General features: G+C 44.0%; 1 protein-coding gene across 9 annotated transcripts; it reads right to left on the bottom strand.

Annotated features, from left to right (window-relative positions):
* Positions 1-1,110: 1,110 nt before the first annotated feature.
* Positions 1,111-16,796, bottom strand: LOC101063449 (catenin delta-1). 9 transcript variants are annotated; one of them, XM_011610589.2, is made up of 23 exons: positions 16,777-16,796; positions 16,182-16,315; positions 11,756-11,864; positions 10,905-11,068; positions 8,469-8,537; positions 8,257-8,376; positions 7,907-8,166; positions 7,528-7,812; positions 7,185-7,431; positions 6,856-7,078; positions 6,577-6,769; positions 6,349-6,466; positions 6,115-6,268; positions 5,647-5,664; positions 5,187-5,255; positions 4,888-5,015; positions 4,657-4,807; positions 4,318-4,510; positions 3,986-4,188; positions 3,860-3,901; positions 3,698-3,765; positions 3,417-3,515; positions 1,113-2,648 (listed from the first exon to the last, which is right to left on the bottom strand). In XM_011610589.2, exons 4-22 carry the CDS (start codon positions 11,061-11,063, stop codon positions 3,456-3,458), a joined length of 2,760 nt encoding a protein of 919 aa, XP_011608891.1. In that variant the 5' UTR covers positions 11,064-11,068; positions 11,756-11,864; positions 16,182-16,315; positions 16,777-16,796; the 3' UTR covers positions 1,113-2,648; positions 3,417-3,455. The 9 variants fall into 9 exon arrangements, with proteins under 9 accessions (XP_029702925.1, XP_011608891.1, XP_029702921.1 ...); XM_029847061.1 differs by having other exon boundaries at positions 16,202-16,315; XM_029847065.1 differs by lacking the exon at positions 3,417-3,515 and having other exon boundaries at positions 1,111-2,648.
* Between the last annotated feature and the right edge of the window lie 551 nt (positions 16,797-17,347).

Genomic DNA, 17,347 nt, shown 5'->3' with positions numbered 1-17,347 from the left:
CCCCCCCCCCAACAGGCCAGAATATAAGGTCTCCCTAAACTACTTGAACGAGAACCTTGACAGCATTTGTCTCTTTAAGAAAGTCTTTCCACCTATTCAAAAGGCTCATTCTAACAATTTTACCTGAACAAATTTAAGGCTCCCGAGTGCTTCACGATGAGTCCTGCGGCTGTCGACCCAACTGTTTTGTGCTAAAACACACATTGAGTGTCAAGAAGTAATGTCTCGGGTTAAATTACTGTATGACGGCAGTATGAAATACCACCATGGTCATGGTGCACCAATTCATTACTTCTCAATTCAAAATGGTTCCATTTACAACCATAATCCCATAAATGTTTCTTTACCATCTCATTTCTGTGCAATTTGTAAGGTCTATTTAAGACAAACCAACATTCCTGTCATTTCTTTAGGGGCAGCAACACTTTGGGGGAAATAACACTAATGCATATTCAACAGTAAATAAAATTTGTAACCAAATTAAGTTAGCGCCAGCTGCACTTAATATATACATATAATGCAAGTTTTAAATGATTTGGAAACACTTAAATCTCCCCTCAGGGCCTAAGCGGCTCCCCGTTTTAAAAGTTTACTGAGGAAGTGTGCCTTTGAGTGATACATTGATTCCATAATCCGTTAAATATCAAGCATTCACACGGACAGGCTTTTAAAGCCCTCGTGATCCCGCAGCTGCCTCTCAAAGCTGTGTGGGCTCCATGTCAGATGCGCTGCATACTGGAAAGCAGCAATACTTCCGTGTCCTTGTACAAACCCCCCCCCCCCCCCCCCCACCCCGTGTGCTCTCCTGACGTGCGTGGAGTCGAGAGGTCCGTAAACACAACAGGTATTTCCTGTCAGTAACAGGAGACAACAGTAAACCAAACGATGTCAACACGTTCTTCTAGGACTGTGATGTGTTTATTTGGGTTTAAGCCTGCATGTAGGGGAGGATATTTGCTTAGAAAAGCCTTGATGTGAGGGAAACCTCTCGCTAGTGTCAATCCTCATTAAGAGAAGGGAGATTAAATGACCGGCTTCTTTAATTAGATATATTTTTATACAGTACATGCTCCCTGAGCTCGGCACGCACGCTAATCACACCCTGCAAAGTCTTGTCTACGAAAGGATCTTTATTTATAAAAAAAAAACAAAAAAAAACATTACCAGTTACATATTTTACCAAAAAGCAACATCTCAGAGCCAAGGCAGACATGAATGGTACATCAGAAATTTGCAAGGAATAGGTAACATTACAAACACACTGCTTCCAAAAACAGGAACGAAGGTGATTGGTCTCTCGTCTCAGATAACATGTAACATGGTATGTTTAAAGCTCTCAGTCAGCACTCTCAACAACAGACAAGTCCCTGAAATAAGATGTAAATGTGGGGAAAGGGAAGAACAAATCTGTGATAGATGAAAACGTTTGGAAAAGTCAATTTCGTTCCCAGCTGTTTATTATATCAGAGTTAAGAAGAGTCCCAAATTTGGAGCCCACAGAGCATGAATGACGGAGTAAAAAGTGATTAAAAAAGGTGATAAATATCCCAAAAATGAACCTACTATCACTTTTATGAAGATAAAGTAAAAGGTGATATTAATACTAAAGCCTGGAATGTTTTCTGAAATAACAACTTTAGTGGTTAGTAGTGTACAGTATGACATTTTCTTGATGTTTAAATATAAACTGCTCTCCTGATGCTCTAGATCTAACTTTAATAATAAAAAAAATGCAGCAGCAATTTAAATTATTTTGCATACATGAAAGAAAAACAGAAAAAAGTTGGAATTTAAAAGTATCAAACATGAAAAGAGGCAGTGTGTTGGAAAAAAAATAGCAAAATAAAAAAAGGTAACTAAATCACAGGAGCATGAGGTGTAAAAATAATGGAAATTAATGGGATTAAATAATCAACATTATGGGCTGACAGGTCCGGTGCGCGCGCACACACACACACACACACACACGCACATCCATGTTCACACACACATACCAACACACACCTGCACTTTCTTGTCTGTGCTCATCTCAACAAAGGGCGAGAGAAATAAACTCTTAACAGGAAAATAATCCTATACAAACATTCTCAATCTACTAGTAGGCCAACGATCGTGTCAGCCAGTCCCAACTTCCCAACAACCCCAGTAAAGGAACAATTTAAATTAATGAGCCAAAATTAATGCAGTCATCCAACTTCTTTTATATACAGTATATGCCTTAAACAGGAGCCTACATAAACATTTATCATTAGGATGTTGGCAATAAGACGCAAATCATGGCAATTTACCAAAATGTTCATGACAGGAGGGAGAAAAAAAGCAAGCAGGAACACCAGAATGAAAATGATTGTCAATAAACATGATTGCCATTACAGAAGAAACAGCGATTAAAAAAAATAACTATATATATTTCTGCTGCTACAATTGAACAAAAGGTGGGCATGTCTTTGTGTGAGTGTGTGTGTGTGAGTGTGTGTTGCATGTACTGTTTAGCCTGCAACACAACCACTTTCTTTGGATGCCGTCCCCAATCTCTCCATCCCAGAGTTGACGGAGGTGAGGGACCGTCTGCGAGTGGATCCTCTCTCCTCAGTAGCAGTGGTAGGGCAGGCTGGGCCCAGTTTGGGTGATGCATACAATCAGTTTTTCTGAAAAAATAGATAAAGTGCATTTATTAAAAGTCAGACTACAGAAAATAATCTATTCAGGTCTTTTTTCACAATAAACATGAAAGCAACACAAGGACTCGTTACGTGGTATAAGTATGGCTAAGAGACAGCAGTGATATCACAATAACTAATGTTCAGGTATGCAGTTCATAAATATTTAAACAGAAAATTGGGTTTGGAGCGGATTAATAAGCAAACAACCCAACAACTCCTCAAATAAAGGAGTGTGGGTTCATTGCATTGTTCAATTCAATCTTGTTTCCCATTATTTAACACACAAATGACAGATTTCCTGGATCTTACAGAAATGAATGAATCTATTTATGTCTTATTGGCCAAATTGAGGGTGTAGTACCACGTTCGACCACAAGGGTCCACTATTACAAGAATAAACGGGGCACCGCTAGTGTTTCTAAGACAGATATATCAGTATTGTGGCCATCCCAATTTTATATGAGAAGTGGGGCAGCAACTCCATACTGATCAGATTAAAGTTAATGTATCAGAGTTAGTATTATGATAACATTACTGCCCACACCTTGATTACATCGTTATCGTTATACTAATGCAAGAGGAGCGCCTCGCATCATACCATACCAGCTCGTTAACACAAAACATTAGCGCAGCTAAATGTCTCCAGAATAAAGGTTCAGTACACCATTGTGGACAGACCAGGCTCCACTCAAGGTCTAAGAAACAAGAGGAGTTCAGTAAATTCATGCAGGACAGGAGGTTTGTTGGACATACCATGCTGTTACATGCAGAGGGAGAGAAGGGGGGAGGGGGCTAACCGTCGTAGGAGTCCAACAAGGGCAAGGAGCCCTTTCTGCCCCCATACACCCCTCGCTGAGAGACAACCAGAGAAAGAAATTAGATGGTGAGGAGGTGACAGCAAGAAAAAAAAATGTCAAAATTGTGACGTGTTAAAAGCGGCCAAAGTGAAATTTGGGAAATTCAGTGGTAGAAACTGAAAGTTAGTCATGTTAAATGGGCAGTCCAACCAGTAAGGGGAACTTGACTTCAAGTACCGGTAAAGTGTCTGTGGTTTCATCCAGAGTATGTCTCCTCTCCCTCTGGTCCAGTGTAGAGTAGGCCTCTGAGAAATAACAATGAGACAACAATGAGGAATAGGGACTATTGCGTCACATTTTAGAAAAAGTCCCCATGAGAAGCACTGAAAATGTACTCACCGGGGCCAAGGTCATTTAGTGGAATCATGTCCCTCTTCTCTCCTGCGAAAAAGGAGGAGAACCTCGATTTACACAAAACCACGGCAGCATGTCTAATATTCGTCTAATCACTCCTCTTGCATGCACCTCTCTCTAGCAGTGGTGTGGTGCTCTCCTCATGGGTGCCATTCGCTCGGGTACTCGGCCCATTGGTGGTGCCCGAGCTGAGATTCACCATGAAATCTGTCTTTTTCCAACCGTCTTTCTCAAGAGGTCGGCGCAGTTCTTTGTGGGCCCAGACCAGCTGCAGCACCTGGCCGGCACCCCGCACTTCCCGGTCGGAGTGTTTGCTGTCGGATGCAGAAATGTTTGCACATTTGCCATTATAGAAACACCTTTAATGTAGATTGCTTATTTACAGGATCACTAATAGCTTGGAAAAAATAGGCATCACATCTGCATGTTCCCAACGCACTTACCCATCCTTATTGATGAGCACCAGCCTCTCTATGCCCTGTGAGGCTCTGAGGGTCTTTGCCGCCTCTAGATTGTTGCCCAATACCTCAGCAAGTGTGCTCAGTACAGACACAACTGTCTCCTCTGAGAGAGCACGGCCAGACTGATTGTGGCCCCCCGGCAAGTTAGCTACAAGGTTAGGCACTGCGTGTAAACCTGCACGAGGAAAAACAGTAAAATTACCCACAAACCTGCAGACACACAAGTAGCAAAGTTCAAAGTGCCTTAATGAGACATTTCTTCTAAGGTTATAGCTAGCATTATCAAAGGGACGGACTTTAACAGACCGACAACGTCCTTACCAAGCAATTCGCAGTTGCGGTTGTCGATGGCGAGGTTTCTCAAGGCACCAGACATTGCTCGAACTACACGGTCATTGCCATGAGCCAAGAGCTCTGCCATCATGGGAAGACCCTTTTCCAGGCGCACCGTGGCCCGTATATATCGCCCATACTGAAGGACAAAAACCAAAATGAGGGTTTTTCTAGATAGTTTTCCTCATAGTAACGCCGTCATCGTAAATTTGCACTTACAGTCCATCTGCCGGCACACAGGTTCTGGACGGCACCAGCAGCAGCCTCCAGCACCGAGGGGTTCTTGCTTTCTCTCAGCAGTGATGTGTAAACACGGACCACCTCTGGCTGGAATAACAGCTCATAACCTAAAAGAACATAGAAAAACTTAATTTAACATATTTCAATGCCTCAACATGCACAAACACATAGAAAATCTCTGTACAGCTGAACATAAGCTTTATTAGGAAACTATCTGGAATCATAAAAACATTCATGGGATATGATTTATTAATAATCAAAAGGTGGGGGAAAGATACCTTTGGCAGGTGTTGTCCTCTTTGGAATGTCAACCTGGTCGGCAGTGCCATCATCGCCATCCTTTTTTCCTACAATATTATAACATTAAAAAATAAATATTGAGCCAAACAAGAAAGGCACGTTATCAGACTGCCTGGTTTTTCTTAGTCCTCAGGGTACAGCCCTAAAAAGATTAGCACACTTTTAAATGTGAAATAAATGCTGCACTGGCACAACTGTTGAATCCCAATTCTTAAAATAATTTAAACGGCAGTGCACGAAAAATGCGACCATGCAATCTGTAAAACAAGCACAGTGAACATGCAAGACTGTTGGTTTGACGTCAGGCAATCATGCTCATGGAGGTGACACAATTTAAACTCAACTTCTACGATGAAGAATAATTGTGCGTTAGTAAAATGAACCATGGCAACCTTAAATACTTTCAAGTGAACCACAACACAAAGGGAAGAATCTTACCTTTGGAAAACCACTCATCTAAAACACAGCAGAGGAAATAAACAAGGGAGGAATAAAAGGCAAGAGGAAGAGGGAGGAAAACGAAGGAAGAGCGTGAAAAAAGAGCGACAGGCGTTTCTGCCACCAACAAGATCAAATGCACCAGCATCTAGCTGCCCTTCAGATAGCAAAGGTTTATTCACAACAAGCTCGTTTGAAGCTGAAGTTGGAGACACCTGGAGTTCTCCTGCCCGTTGAAATAACCCAACCACAGGAGCTGATGATGTCAAAATATCGATCAAAGCATAAAGAGATCTTTAAGTTCTGCCTGACCTGCCACATGATTAAAACTCTCTCATTCTGTACAAGTCCATGTGTGGTGATGGTGTTTGTTTTGACCAAGCCACCATGAAAAGAATCTGGACTACAACCCAAATAGAAGACCCACTGAGTTGTCAGGAATCACGTATTTTGATATGTTATACTGACCTTTGCCTTTTCGAGACCCAAAGCAACCACCTTTGTTAGCCGGGGGCGGGCCCTGGTTAATGGCCACCGTCTCCACAAAGCGCTCACAACCTGGAATTTCGCGGTGGACCTGATAGGACAGATTCCTCAGGAGACAGACGCAGTTCTCCACCAACTGCAGGAAGAGTTAAAAATGTCAATGTGAAGATGGACGAAGACGGAAAAGAAATTCTCTGCGAGAAGCTGCCGAGGTACCTTGTTATCCACGTCTTTGCGGTTGATCTGTGACTGGACAACGTACATGAGTGAATCCACCAGGCCCGTGCACTCCCGAAGCTTTCGCCTGGCCTCGCTGCGTTCTGAACTCACATTCCTTCCGAGGAAAATGAAAAGTTAAACCCACAATTGCACGTTTTATTTCTGAACATCATTCTGTCCTCTTCGGTAAGATCTCTGCAGCTCAGCAGCTGATAATTGGAGTACCTAAGGCAGCCAGCGCTGTTGGTCAAGGCAACCTCCCATTCCAGATGGCGCGGTTTGCAGCTTTCTTCCCCTCCATTGCTCCCTCGCTCCCAACCAGAGTGAGGAACAATCACTTCATCTACTATGGCGTGTAAGGCGTGGTCCACGATTTCCATCTTTACAGAATCATGGGATGAAAGGTTCCACAAGGTGCCTGGGAAAAACATCAGTACGAATCAAAACACTTCTTTTTTCTATTAATAAACACAACTGCCAACACCTGTGCCCTGATGTTTCTACCTGTTATAGTGTCTGTAAGGTCTTGATTGTGGGTTTTTCTCAGCAGCCTGACTAGAGCTGGCACCCCATCACAGTTTTTTATGGCAATTTTGTTGTCTTGGTCACGCCCGTAAGAGATATTCTTCAGCGCCCCACAAGCCGAGTGGTGCACCTCCTTATTGGGGTGGTCCAGCAGTGACACCAAGGACGGGATGCCCTTCAGGCGACGCACTTCTGACTTAACCTAGGGGGAAATTTCAGTACATCAAGGTAATTTATTTTGATCAAGGGTAAGATTTTTAATTTTCCTTTTAAAAAACAAAACAGGCATTTATCAGTTTGATTCTCACCTTATCATTTTTGAATGTGAGGTGCTGGAGAAAAGCGGCTGCATTGGTCTTGACAGGGTCCAAGCGGTAGTTAAGCATAGCGATGACCTCTGGCAGCTCCGGCTGTCTCCATGAAGTGGGAGCAACCTTCCTTAGTGTGCCGTCCAAAGAAGCCATGCTCCCCATCCCCCTCTCCATCGTCATCGGAACGCCCCAAGAGTAACCATCAACTCCTCCCATGTCACCATCCAGAGTATCTTCACAGCTCCTACACATTGCATTAAAAAAAGACAAAAATCACTTGGGGTCCAATTAACTTTTTAAATAATATATATCAAGACGGCGCCGAGGTATTTGATTTTACCGAAGCCGACGTCTATCCATCCCAGCGGGCCCAGGTCCTAGACGTGGCATGGTGCCATATCCTCCAGGATGTATTGGCGGCGGCCCCATACCATAGTCATCATATCCCACACTGCGCTGGTCATCCTCCATACCGTAAAGGCCTTGGCCATACCGCATCTCCAACGCTGAGCCCAGGACCCTCATACCCCTGCTCATGACCTGGGGCTGTGCTGCGTAAGGGTCAATCTGTTGGCGGCTTGGGGCCCGGTAACCAGAATCTAGGGTCCTGTAACCATCAACTGGCCTGGGGGAGAGATCAAGGTCGACATTTTTAAACATCTTTTAGACTGACACGATGATCTCTAGCAGCCAAGGGCGTCTAGGCAGTGGATTCATACCTGTAACGGTCATCCATGTGAGAGCCCCTGCTCAAACTAGTGTATGCCTCGGATGGTGGGCCTCCCCGGTAGTCGTCATAACCCCCTATTGGACCATAGTGGTAGTTCCTGGGCACCGTGGCTGTGGGATAGTCTACTCCAGGCTGCCTGTAAGGACGGTCCAGTGTGGCACTGTAGCCGCCCATACCAGACATTGACAACCCTGCGTCAATCGACAGAGCGTCAGAGGGCAAAACTGTACGTGAAATTGGTTTCTTGATCTGGAAGGAAAATTACATTTGGTACAAATTACATTTTGATCTTTTAGACAAATTACTCGGATAAATCTGAAAGCACTGTTCAAAAAGTACCCCGATGTCAGACCGCCGGGCTGTTCCCTCCTCAGAAAACACCGAGTGAACTTCCTGGGGGTCGTCATCTGGTGTGTAGCTCTCTTCGAGAGCGCCATGTGCAGGGTCCACCATTCTGTACTGTAGCCAAGGCAACACACTCAAAGAGTCAATGACACTTGGGTGTGTCGATACAGGAAAACGTGTTAAAAACGTTACACCTTGACCTGTACCTGCGTGCCGTTTATGTACGAGTCTGCTAGTTTCAGTCGATCTATGTCTGCATCACCGAAGCAACCGTTCTGGAGCAGAGGGTGAAAAAAACAAAAACAAATGAAGCCTATTGATAAAATGAAAAGTAATTATGCAGTTAATCAAAAACAAGACATTTTATTTCGATTCAAAATATTCCGAGAAACTACTGCTGATGATATCGCCCAGATGGTTTTACTGCTGCCAAGGCATGTTTGGCACTAGACAAACGGCCCCTGTGAGCCAAGTGCCAGACTTGTGGGTGGAGATTTGGGGGTTTTAGAGTCACCAGTCTTGACACCGGAATTCAATAAACCGTGATGTCACTCTGGGTTACTTCCCTCCTCAGCCTTTGCTTTAGTAGTTGAACTTAACAAGAACACAGCCGAGAGAAACAGGTTTTTCTTTTTACCGTATTTAAGAAGGGAAGTGCTGATTATGCTTGTGCAAACCATAGCAGATCCCTTCCTAATATACAAATTAAATTTACCAGATACTCTATGTCGAATTTGGACAAATGTGCATATTATGTAGTTGGCAACAGATTATAGTCTCCAATACAGTTTCAATCTTTGTACAAAGACACAAGACCTAAAATCCCAGCTTGCTTTCTTTGCCTTTACCCTCTGGCTGCCCCACAGCAGTCAACTAAGCAACATCCAAGGATTTATAGAGATAAACACAAGATCTAATCTACAGCATGTCAGCACATTCTTACAAGATTGTTTGCAAAAAAATATAAAACCATATAATCTCCTTAATTTGGTCTTCCATGTCATGTTTTTCCATTACAAAACAGTGGCCTCAAGATAGTGACTGAAAAACATCTGAGCGAGGAGGCCGAGCAGCTCAGTACACAGAAACATGACATTAACACGCTGTTAAACATCCCCGTAAACAAAGTTAACTGATACCAAAACATAGAAAGGATAAAACTGCATATTTTACCTGAATGTGCAAAGACAAGTTATTCACACTGTTTGCATTTTTCAAGTAGAGATATTTAGCAACACAAATCAACAGCATATACAGACTGTAATTACTTACGCGGAGCTGAAAAGGTCAACATAAGCATGAAATCTCATCCGTGAACTCAGAAAGATGTGTTTAACAAGAAATATATCAGACATGTGTACAGCAGGATGAAACTGCAAGTCACAGAAAATGCACACAAAGACAACAGCAAGGAAAGGTTAGCATGCTGTAACAGAAGAAAATAACATGGATTCCAAGGTGAGAGCCAATGAAAGGCACTTTGTCTACATCAAGCTGTGTCTGTTGAGAGACGGTGAAACCATGCTGAAAGTGTGCGATGGCTCAAAAAGTGCAGTCGCTGGTATCAAGTAATCTTACACCACCACCACCTCGGGTAAGATTCCAAACAACTTAAATGCGTCACACTAAACTGTCTTGACAGGAGAAAACTTTATCCGCCATCTTTCCAAAGTACATTTCCTAAGAAAACAATTAAGCGTATATGAGCAATGAATATTCACGCCAACACAGTAAGTGTTGTTAGTTGTGTGAAGCCTGAGCAATTATAAAAAAAAAAAAACAAACGAACTATTAGAACAACATCACCACTGGCATGTCACACAGCAGCTTCACCCTTCGACACATTTGGCTCGCCATGCATTCTAGATTTGCCCTGGTAAATGTAGCTAAACACAACCTCCAAAGTCAAAGGTTTAAATCTGTGTCATTTCATTAAAGCTATTTTTTTAAATGTGGCTGCTTTGATGCAACAAGTTACATATTATGACCGCCAAATTTTAGAATCAAATCATCACGGAAAATGCTGTGGAATGTCTTGCAGTCTATCAGAAAAGCAATCGTGGTTTAACGTGGGTGGCAAGTGAATACCTTGACACAATGATGAATTCCAAGATCGTCGCTCCAAAATGTGAGCAATGCTTCTTCAAAGCTGCAGCCAGTGTTTGCACCGAACGCTAAATGTACTTAAATATCTGCAGATTTTTATGTTTTTCGGTCTCCCCATCAGCATTTTGCATCTCTCGGTCCAGCTGATTAAGCTCAGGACTCAATGTTTCAAGGACTGCAGCCATTTCTGCTATCGGTGGTGTAGATTATGTAACCGTTCACAGAAATCTGACGCCAACGTCATTCACCTGATGGGAAAATCTATTTTCTATAATATATAACGATGTTCTGTGTGCAGGAAGGAGCACGGATGGATGGACAAGCAGAGGTTTAATAAGAGCTGGTTAATTTAGTCACACTCGCTGGGCATGGGTGGAAAAGAGGTGTGGGCAAAGAAGTGATGAATGACGGGTCAATGGCTCAGAGGTGGGAGACCCCCGATGGAGGAAAAGCTGATCCACACGGTGGGTGTTATGGGAAAAGTGAAGTCTTTAAAAGTCTGGGTGGGGGTCAGAGGGTTTGTTGGGGTGTGTTACCTGTGCGTGAGGGAGAGGGCGACCCAGGGCAGAGGGGCTCGTGGCAGGGAGGCCCACTCTCCTCCTCTCCTCCTCCAGTGCCCGGGTCAGCTGTTCAAACTGCACCTCCTGCTCCCTGACTGACTCCAGCAGAGCCGCTGCGCTCTCACACTGCTCCATACACACTACACAGCCCCGAGGGGAAAGAGGGCCATTACACACAGCCTTTAGGGTTTCTATCCAAAGCATGCACACACTTCCCCACACAAAATCTCCCTTTGACTGGAGTTCCCATAAACTTTCCTCCAAATAAGGATTACTTCGGCGTCACATACAGGTTTTGCGAGGTGAATCAAGTTGTGACGGTTGAAATGAATCAACAACAATGGGATTACACAACAGGATTGGGTCATTGGTCTTGCTAATAATGATAGCGCAGCATGCAAAAATCACTGTGTAGACATGTTAAGGCTTGATGGCAGACACAAACGCTTCCCGGATTTAGCATGAATTCTACAGGCAAGCACCACATTTGCCCTGTTGTATCTGTGTCAAACCAAATCTGCGCTAATGGTATCTATGTTTAAGAGAAGTGTTTCAAATGGTCTCATCCCAAACACTGCAGTAAAATTCAGGTCTGGACTTCAAAACACTGTTCAGATTTTGTCCAAGCACTTTCTGCTCAGCAGATGATTATTTCACACAAGGAGGATTACACCCAGCAAATTGACAGAACTGTAGAAAAATACCGCATTTGTCTTTATTGTCATGCAACATGCAAAGACAGACAGCATGCAGAATACACACAAAGGGTCTAGTAGCTGCACTGCTGTGGCTACTAGGCCTTTTTGGAGAGAAAACTCGCATCTCACCTGTGGGTGTGGTCTGGAACTAGAGGTGAGAGATCACGCCAAGGTCAGATGTCTAATGGCTCATGGATAGAAGGTCACGGATCTACCAAGCCCAGAAGTAAATAACAGACTGCAGGGAGGAAAAACAAAAGCCAAAAGTGGAGGGAGGAGAAAAATAAAGAGAAAGGGGAAGGAGGGGGGGTTAGTGAGGAAAGAAGGCACCGCTGTTTGAAAAATAGCAACATAGTGAGAATACCTAACGTGTGTGTCAAAGGCAATGTGTTTGCAACGGAAGCAGAAAAACAGTAGGGACGTGAACAGTAGCTTCTGCCTTTAGACACACCCTGTATTTACTCCACACAAGGAAGAAAACTTTGCTGAAGCGCGCCATCATTCCAGCAAAAAAAGTAAATAAGGGTGAGTTTTGGTGAGTCCTGTAGTTTACTCTTACATTCTGTTAGTTTCCTTCCAACCCCTTTTTCCCCCTCTAGTCAGCCCTCATTAAACCCTGTCCACTATGCTTCTTCTCCTCTCATCTTACAGCCTCTTTGTCCTTTTGTTATCTAGGCAGCGTTCTGAATGAAACACATTGTTATATCAGAGCCAAACAAATGGAGACTGAGATCCCCTTATCTGCTGTAGAAGGTTGGCTTGGGATCAGCCCTGGCTTCAAAGGTGAATAAACGCAGCTATTGTGGGGCACTCACACACACAGACACACACTCACACACACACCTGTATGACCGGTTGGACTAGTAGGCAGGGGAGGGGCTACCAAATTTCCCAATGTCTTACTGTGTAGTTAACATGTACAGGCTTCAGATGACCAAGTTTTGAGCAATGCGAAGATTAAATCTGCGTTGCAATATCAGACACCGTGAGCAGGTGTGCTAATGACTGCAGATAAACCGTATTATCGAGAAAAACAGTCATTGTTTCCTTTACACTACTTTGTGCACACTGTAAAACTGAAAGATGTGATGATGTCATTTGTAGACAGACAGTAATGACATCATTGTGCTTACACGGGCCATTCCTGTATTACTGTTTAAAGAATGATTAACGCTTGAGATTGCTTAGAAAAAACCCAACAGGCGAAGGGTGTGTCCACAGTGTGTGAAAAAGAGAGGCTGAGAATGCACACTCCACAGGTCAAAACGGTGGGGGGGAAAAAACCCAAAACAAGGGTTGATGTGCAGTACGGGTTGAAATGACAGGAAACCGTGATGTCCAAATCACAAACATGCTGTGGAGTGGTGCAACCCCCCCCCCCCCGAACTATAACCTCCCACCTGAGTAAATCACACACTGACGCCCTGGCCTGTACCATTCATGCCCATATATGGTCATTACCAGGACCAGGGCTAATATTACCCCCTACAAACACACAAAGACAGGTAGACAGGGGCTGCAAACAAATAATACAAGAGGAAGAAAACAGTAGTTTCACAGGGAGGCTTCAGAGGGCCGGAGCCAAAAGGGTGTGTGAAACACACAAAGGAGTTGGGGAACAAGATACAAGATAATCTTGCATTCCTGAAATTCATTATAGCCGTCTGTTCCTCAATTCTCCATCAAATCCCAGGGTAATGTTTGATTTTTTTTTCTGGCATATTTTCATCATATCCTCATTTTAAGTCCACCATTAAAATCCCAGCAAAACACCAGTGCATTTGCAGTAACGAGCCGCTGTTCACGCGTGATAAATTAGCATCACTGATTGATAATTCTTGGCAAGTGTGTGCGTTTGTGCGAGTGGGTGCCCGTTTAGCTGCGGTCGGGGGAGAATTCCCAGCTGTCGGTCTGAGAGGCCGGCGGAACAAAAACCCACTTGTAAAAGGGAGAGGATTAAATGTGTGTGTGAATGAAAAATCGAAGCGTGAGGAGGACGTTATTTGACATACTTGACCGCAAGCACATCTGTGCCTCTGGGAGGGAGTGTGTGGGTTGAGTTCATGACACCCTGTGCTCACATGTCATCTGTCCACGGCTGCAGATTTGGCCTTAAATTAAAAAAGCTTGGGTTGGGGGTGGTGGAGCTGGTTCAGCCACATCCTTCCAAACGCCCACGGGAGAGGTGAGCTAAAAAAGTGACGTAAATTTTAAAGTAGCGCTACCTCAAAACGTTCAGCTACGTTAGCGCGTGTCCGGCACGACGTCGTGGCAGCTGTTAGGTTGGGCCTTGAAGGTCAGTGGTAGGTTTCGTTGAACAATGAAAACAATCAGCACGGCTGCACCGCCACTACCCTTTCCCCTCTTCCTGAGCAACAGGATGTTATGGATTCGACATCAGAGATGAGCAAAGGGACCTAGCAGCCTTTTAAGATCGCGCAAAACCTGTTTTCCCACAAACAGAAACCACAAGAGCCAAAAAAAATTGCAATAACCACAACTATTTGCTAGTTTCCTGTATTCATCACAAAGTGTTTTTAAGATTTGGGAGGGGAAAAAAAATATCATGATGACTTTGTTCATCACTGGATCACTAAACTTCCCACTTAGCTGAAGTTCCTTTTTATTCTGGTTTCAGTACGGAAAGGCACAATCACTTTAACCTTTATTTGAGTTTGAGGCAGATCCCACTCAATGTTCATATTTGGATTTGGGCTATTTAGTTAAAAAAAAAGAAGAAAAAAAAAGTAAAAATCATCAATTAAGTGGAGTCTCAAACTATAGCCCAGTACATTCTGATAATTCACTACCAAATAAATAACAGCGCAAGAACAAAACTGCAAATTAATTTATTCTACATGTCACATTTACTTCATCACATGTGCAGCATAACCCACATCACAAGAACACTTCTTTAAAATGGACAAGGAAAAAATACAGAGAAATAGTTTGTTCTTCTTGTTGTGAACCCTCCCCAGGTCAAGCACAGGTTGCTCAGGACATTTAAGAAGTGATGAAAGTTTATTTTACAGCAGTGTGACTCAATTCCCCCCCCATCAGAAGTCATCTGTGACAGACAGGAATCCAGCCTTTGTCATATAAACTCCCACCTCTTCCAAAAACAGCACAGTCAGACTGAAACCACACACCTTCTGACCCAACACGTGTCCGAGTACCTCACTGGCCAATAATCCAGCGTGGAGCCACAGACTATGGTTTGAAATGAGTGTGGCTACTAATGGGATTGAAGCCTTAACCCACTAATCCACTTACTTCTAAACACATTCTCACAATGTTAACATGCATGCACCTACGTGGATAAACACACTTTACACCCTCTCCAGATTAACCCGCACAAGTCAAGGGCTCCAGAAACGATGGCCGAGTGGGAAGCATAGATCAACAATCAAACAATTACTTTAAGGCGTAATTGGCACCTTGAGTCCATCAAACCGATCACAAACATAACGCACAAACCCGAATGCGCCCTCTGCACAACTGGGGTAGTAAGTGTTTGGAGCGGACAGCCACGTACTTGGATCGCATTCAGCTTGAAACCATCGAAAAGAACTAGTTTATTTACTCAGACTCGACCTGACAGTTATCCCCACCCAGTTCTTCTCCCAAAACAAGTTCGCGCAGGACCCACCCAGCAAGTTAACTAGGCGACAAATGCCAAAACTCCAGCCCGTGGAAGCCCACCATCTGTTGGAACGCCGATTCAAACGAATCTAAATGGTTGCTAATGCACCAGCGGATTCCCCATTTATCTCTTGGGGAGTTTTTTTTCTTGACCAGGGAACGAAAAAGCCTGTTTGAGGTTGTAAAACCGCCTGACCGTCCCGCCGTGTTGTGATCAGCTGCGACTCCAGCACAACACGAGCAGCAATTCACCGAGCAAACCAAGGCACACGGGGCCACACATCCCATCTGATAACGCCATAAACTGATCCTGGACAGGGGCAACAAGCAGCGCTGGATGCGCTCCCGAGCCTTCAACGCGTAGGCTTCGGTATAAAGTGACTCTCACGAACAAAGGCTCGGCTCTTCCAGCATTGAATTACCTCCCGGTGCTTGTGCAACAAAAAAAAAAAAAAAGCCAGCGGCCGGATAAATGACAATGTTGGAGATTCGTCCATCCTCCGCTGCGTAAAATGTTCGCTCAGCACTCATATGACCTGGTTTGGCTGTCGTGCTACGTTAGCATCACAATAACCCACATAGCGTCCTCCGAGAGCGGTGCCAGCAGCCAGGCTAACCTAACAAACCGATTAGCAACGAGGGGCTGAACTCAGTTTACGCCGCCCGGCAACAATGTGAAGCATTTTGGAATATTTTTTCATATGCGAGTGGTGGGGTCTATCCCGGGTGGGCGACAGGGGTGAGTCTAGCAGCTAAAGAAACGGCGGGTCTTAACTTTTAGCGTTAGCTGGCATTAGCCTGGGAGACTCGATGATGTGACCACTCCTTGCCAACGCTGCAGAGCACAATGTCTCTGGACACACGGCGTCCCGGCGCCAACCGAGCCGTCTGTCAGCATCATGAATTAAATTACCTTGTGATAGAAAGCCTTACTCGGTCCGTTCTTCGCTATTCCAATGTTACCACGTCTTCTCCCCCTTTTCCCGTCCTCCCTTTCCTCGGTTCTGGGTCAAGCTCGTTAGAGACGAAGCGACATCACCGAGTTTTCTGTGGAGAGGAGAGGAGAGGGCGGGATCATGGAGCGGCGCTACCGTAAATACGGACCAAGGCGCCGCGCTACCGTAATGACGGCTCACGCGAATGTTTCGCTGCCTTACAGGTGTTTCAACCCCCGCGAGGAATCAATGCGTCTATTCTTTTAAATGGTTTCTATCCGTTTAAGTAAAAATAAGAAAGGACAACAAAGTTGTAACCTGTGCAACTAGGAGGCACACGGAATTAAACTTTTAGCCTGGAGAGAGTAAGGAACTATGAGTTAATTGTTGCGGAGAGGGTCAAGAGTCTATTCTTTAAAACTGACCGTGAGACAGAAAATAAAATAATTCTGACTTTATGAATACACAGGATTTAAAGAAGACTACCCCGAAAAAACAAGTTTACATTTATGTTAATCTGGAATACCCCAAAAATAAACAAAAAAAAACAACCTCTGAAAACCAAATATTTACCGCAGCTTTAAAAAACCCAAGTGAATGCAGTAGGCTTCTCTTGGTATTTTTTCCTACAGTATACCGCATGAGACTACCTGCCCCCTCCTCCCCTGACTTCCCCCTCTCGCTCCCTCCCATGCAGATCGGAACAATGAACGAGAGGAAGCAGAAAGTCGTGGGGGAAGTTAACCCACGTTCCATACGAACACGACTAAACTATTGGCACATACCCCTTAACACCCACCGTAGATGACTAATCATCAGATGGGGCTATGTTTGGGTTGTTCTTTAAACATACTAAGATAGATATAACCCGTAATTACGATATATTTCCATATTACCATTTCTCTGTAGCGTTATTCCTCGGGTGTATCGCCTGGTTTTTGTCAGTTTATGTAAAATTATGAAAGGATGATAAAATTGTAACCTGTCCAACTAGGAGTCACACAGAATCAAACTTTAGCCTGGAGAGAATAAGGAACTTTGAGTTGCCATTTATTGTTGGGGAGAGGGACAAGAGTGTATCCTAGAGGAAATAAAAAGGACAAGGAACTATCAGATTTTGATAGAAACTATTTACAACTTCACT

The sequence above is a fragment of the Takifugu rubripes genome, chromosome 14 (genome assembly GCF_901000725.2).
Source record: "Takifugu rubripes chromosome 14, fTakRub1.2, whole genome shotgun sequence".
NCBI lineage: Eukaryota > Metazoa > Chordata > Actinopteri > Tetraodontiformes > Tetraodontidae > Takifugu > Takifugu rubripes.
This window is presented reverse-complemented; position numbering and strand designations above follow the sequence as displayed.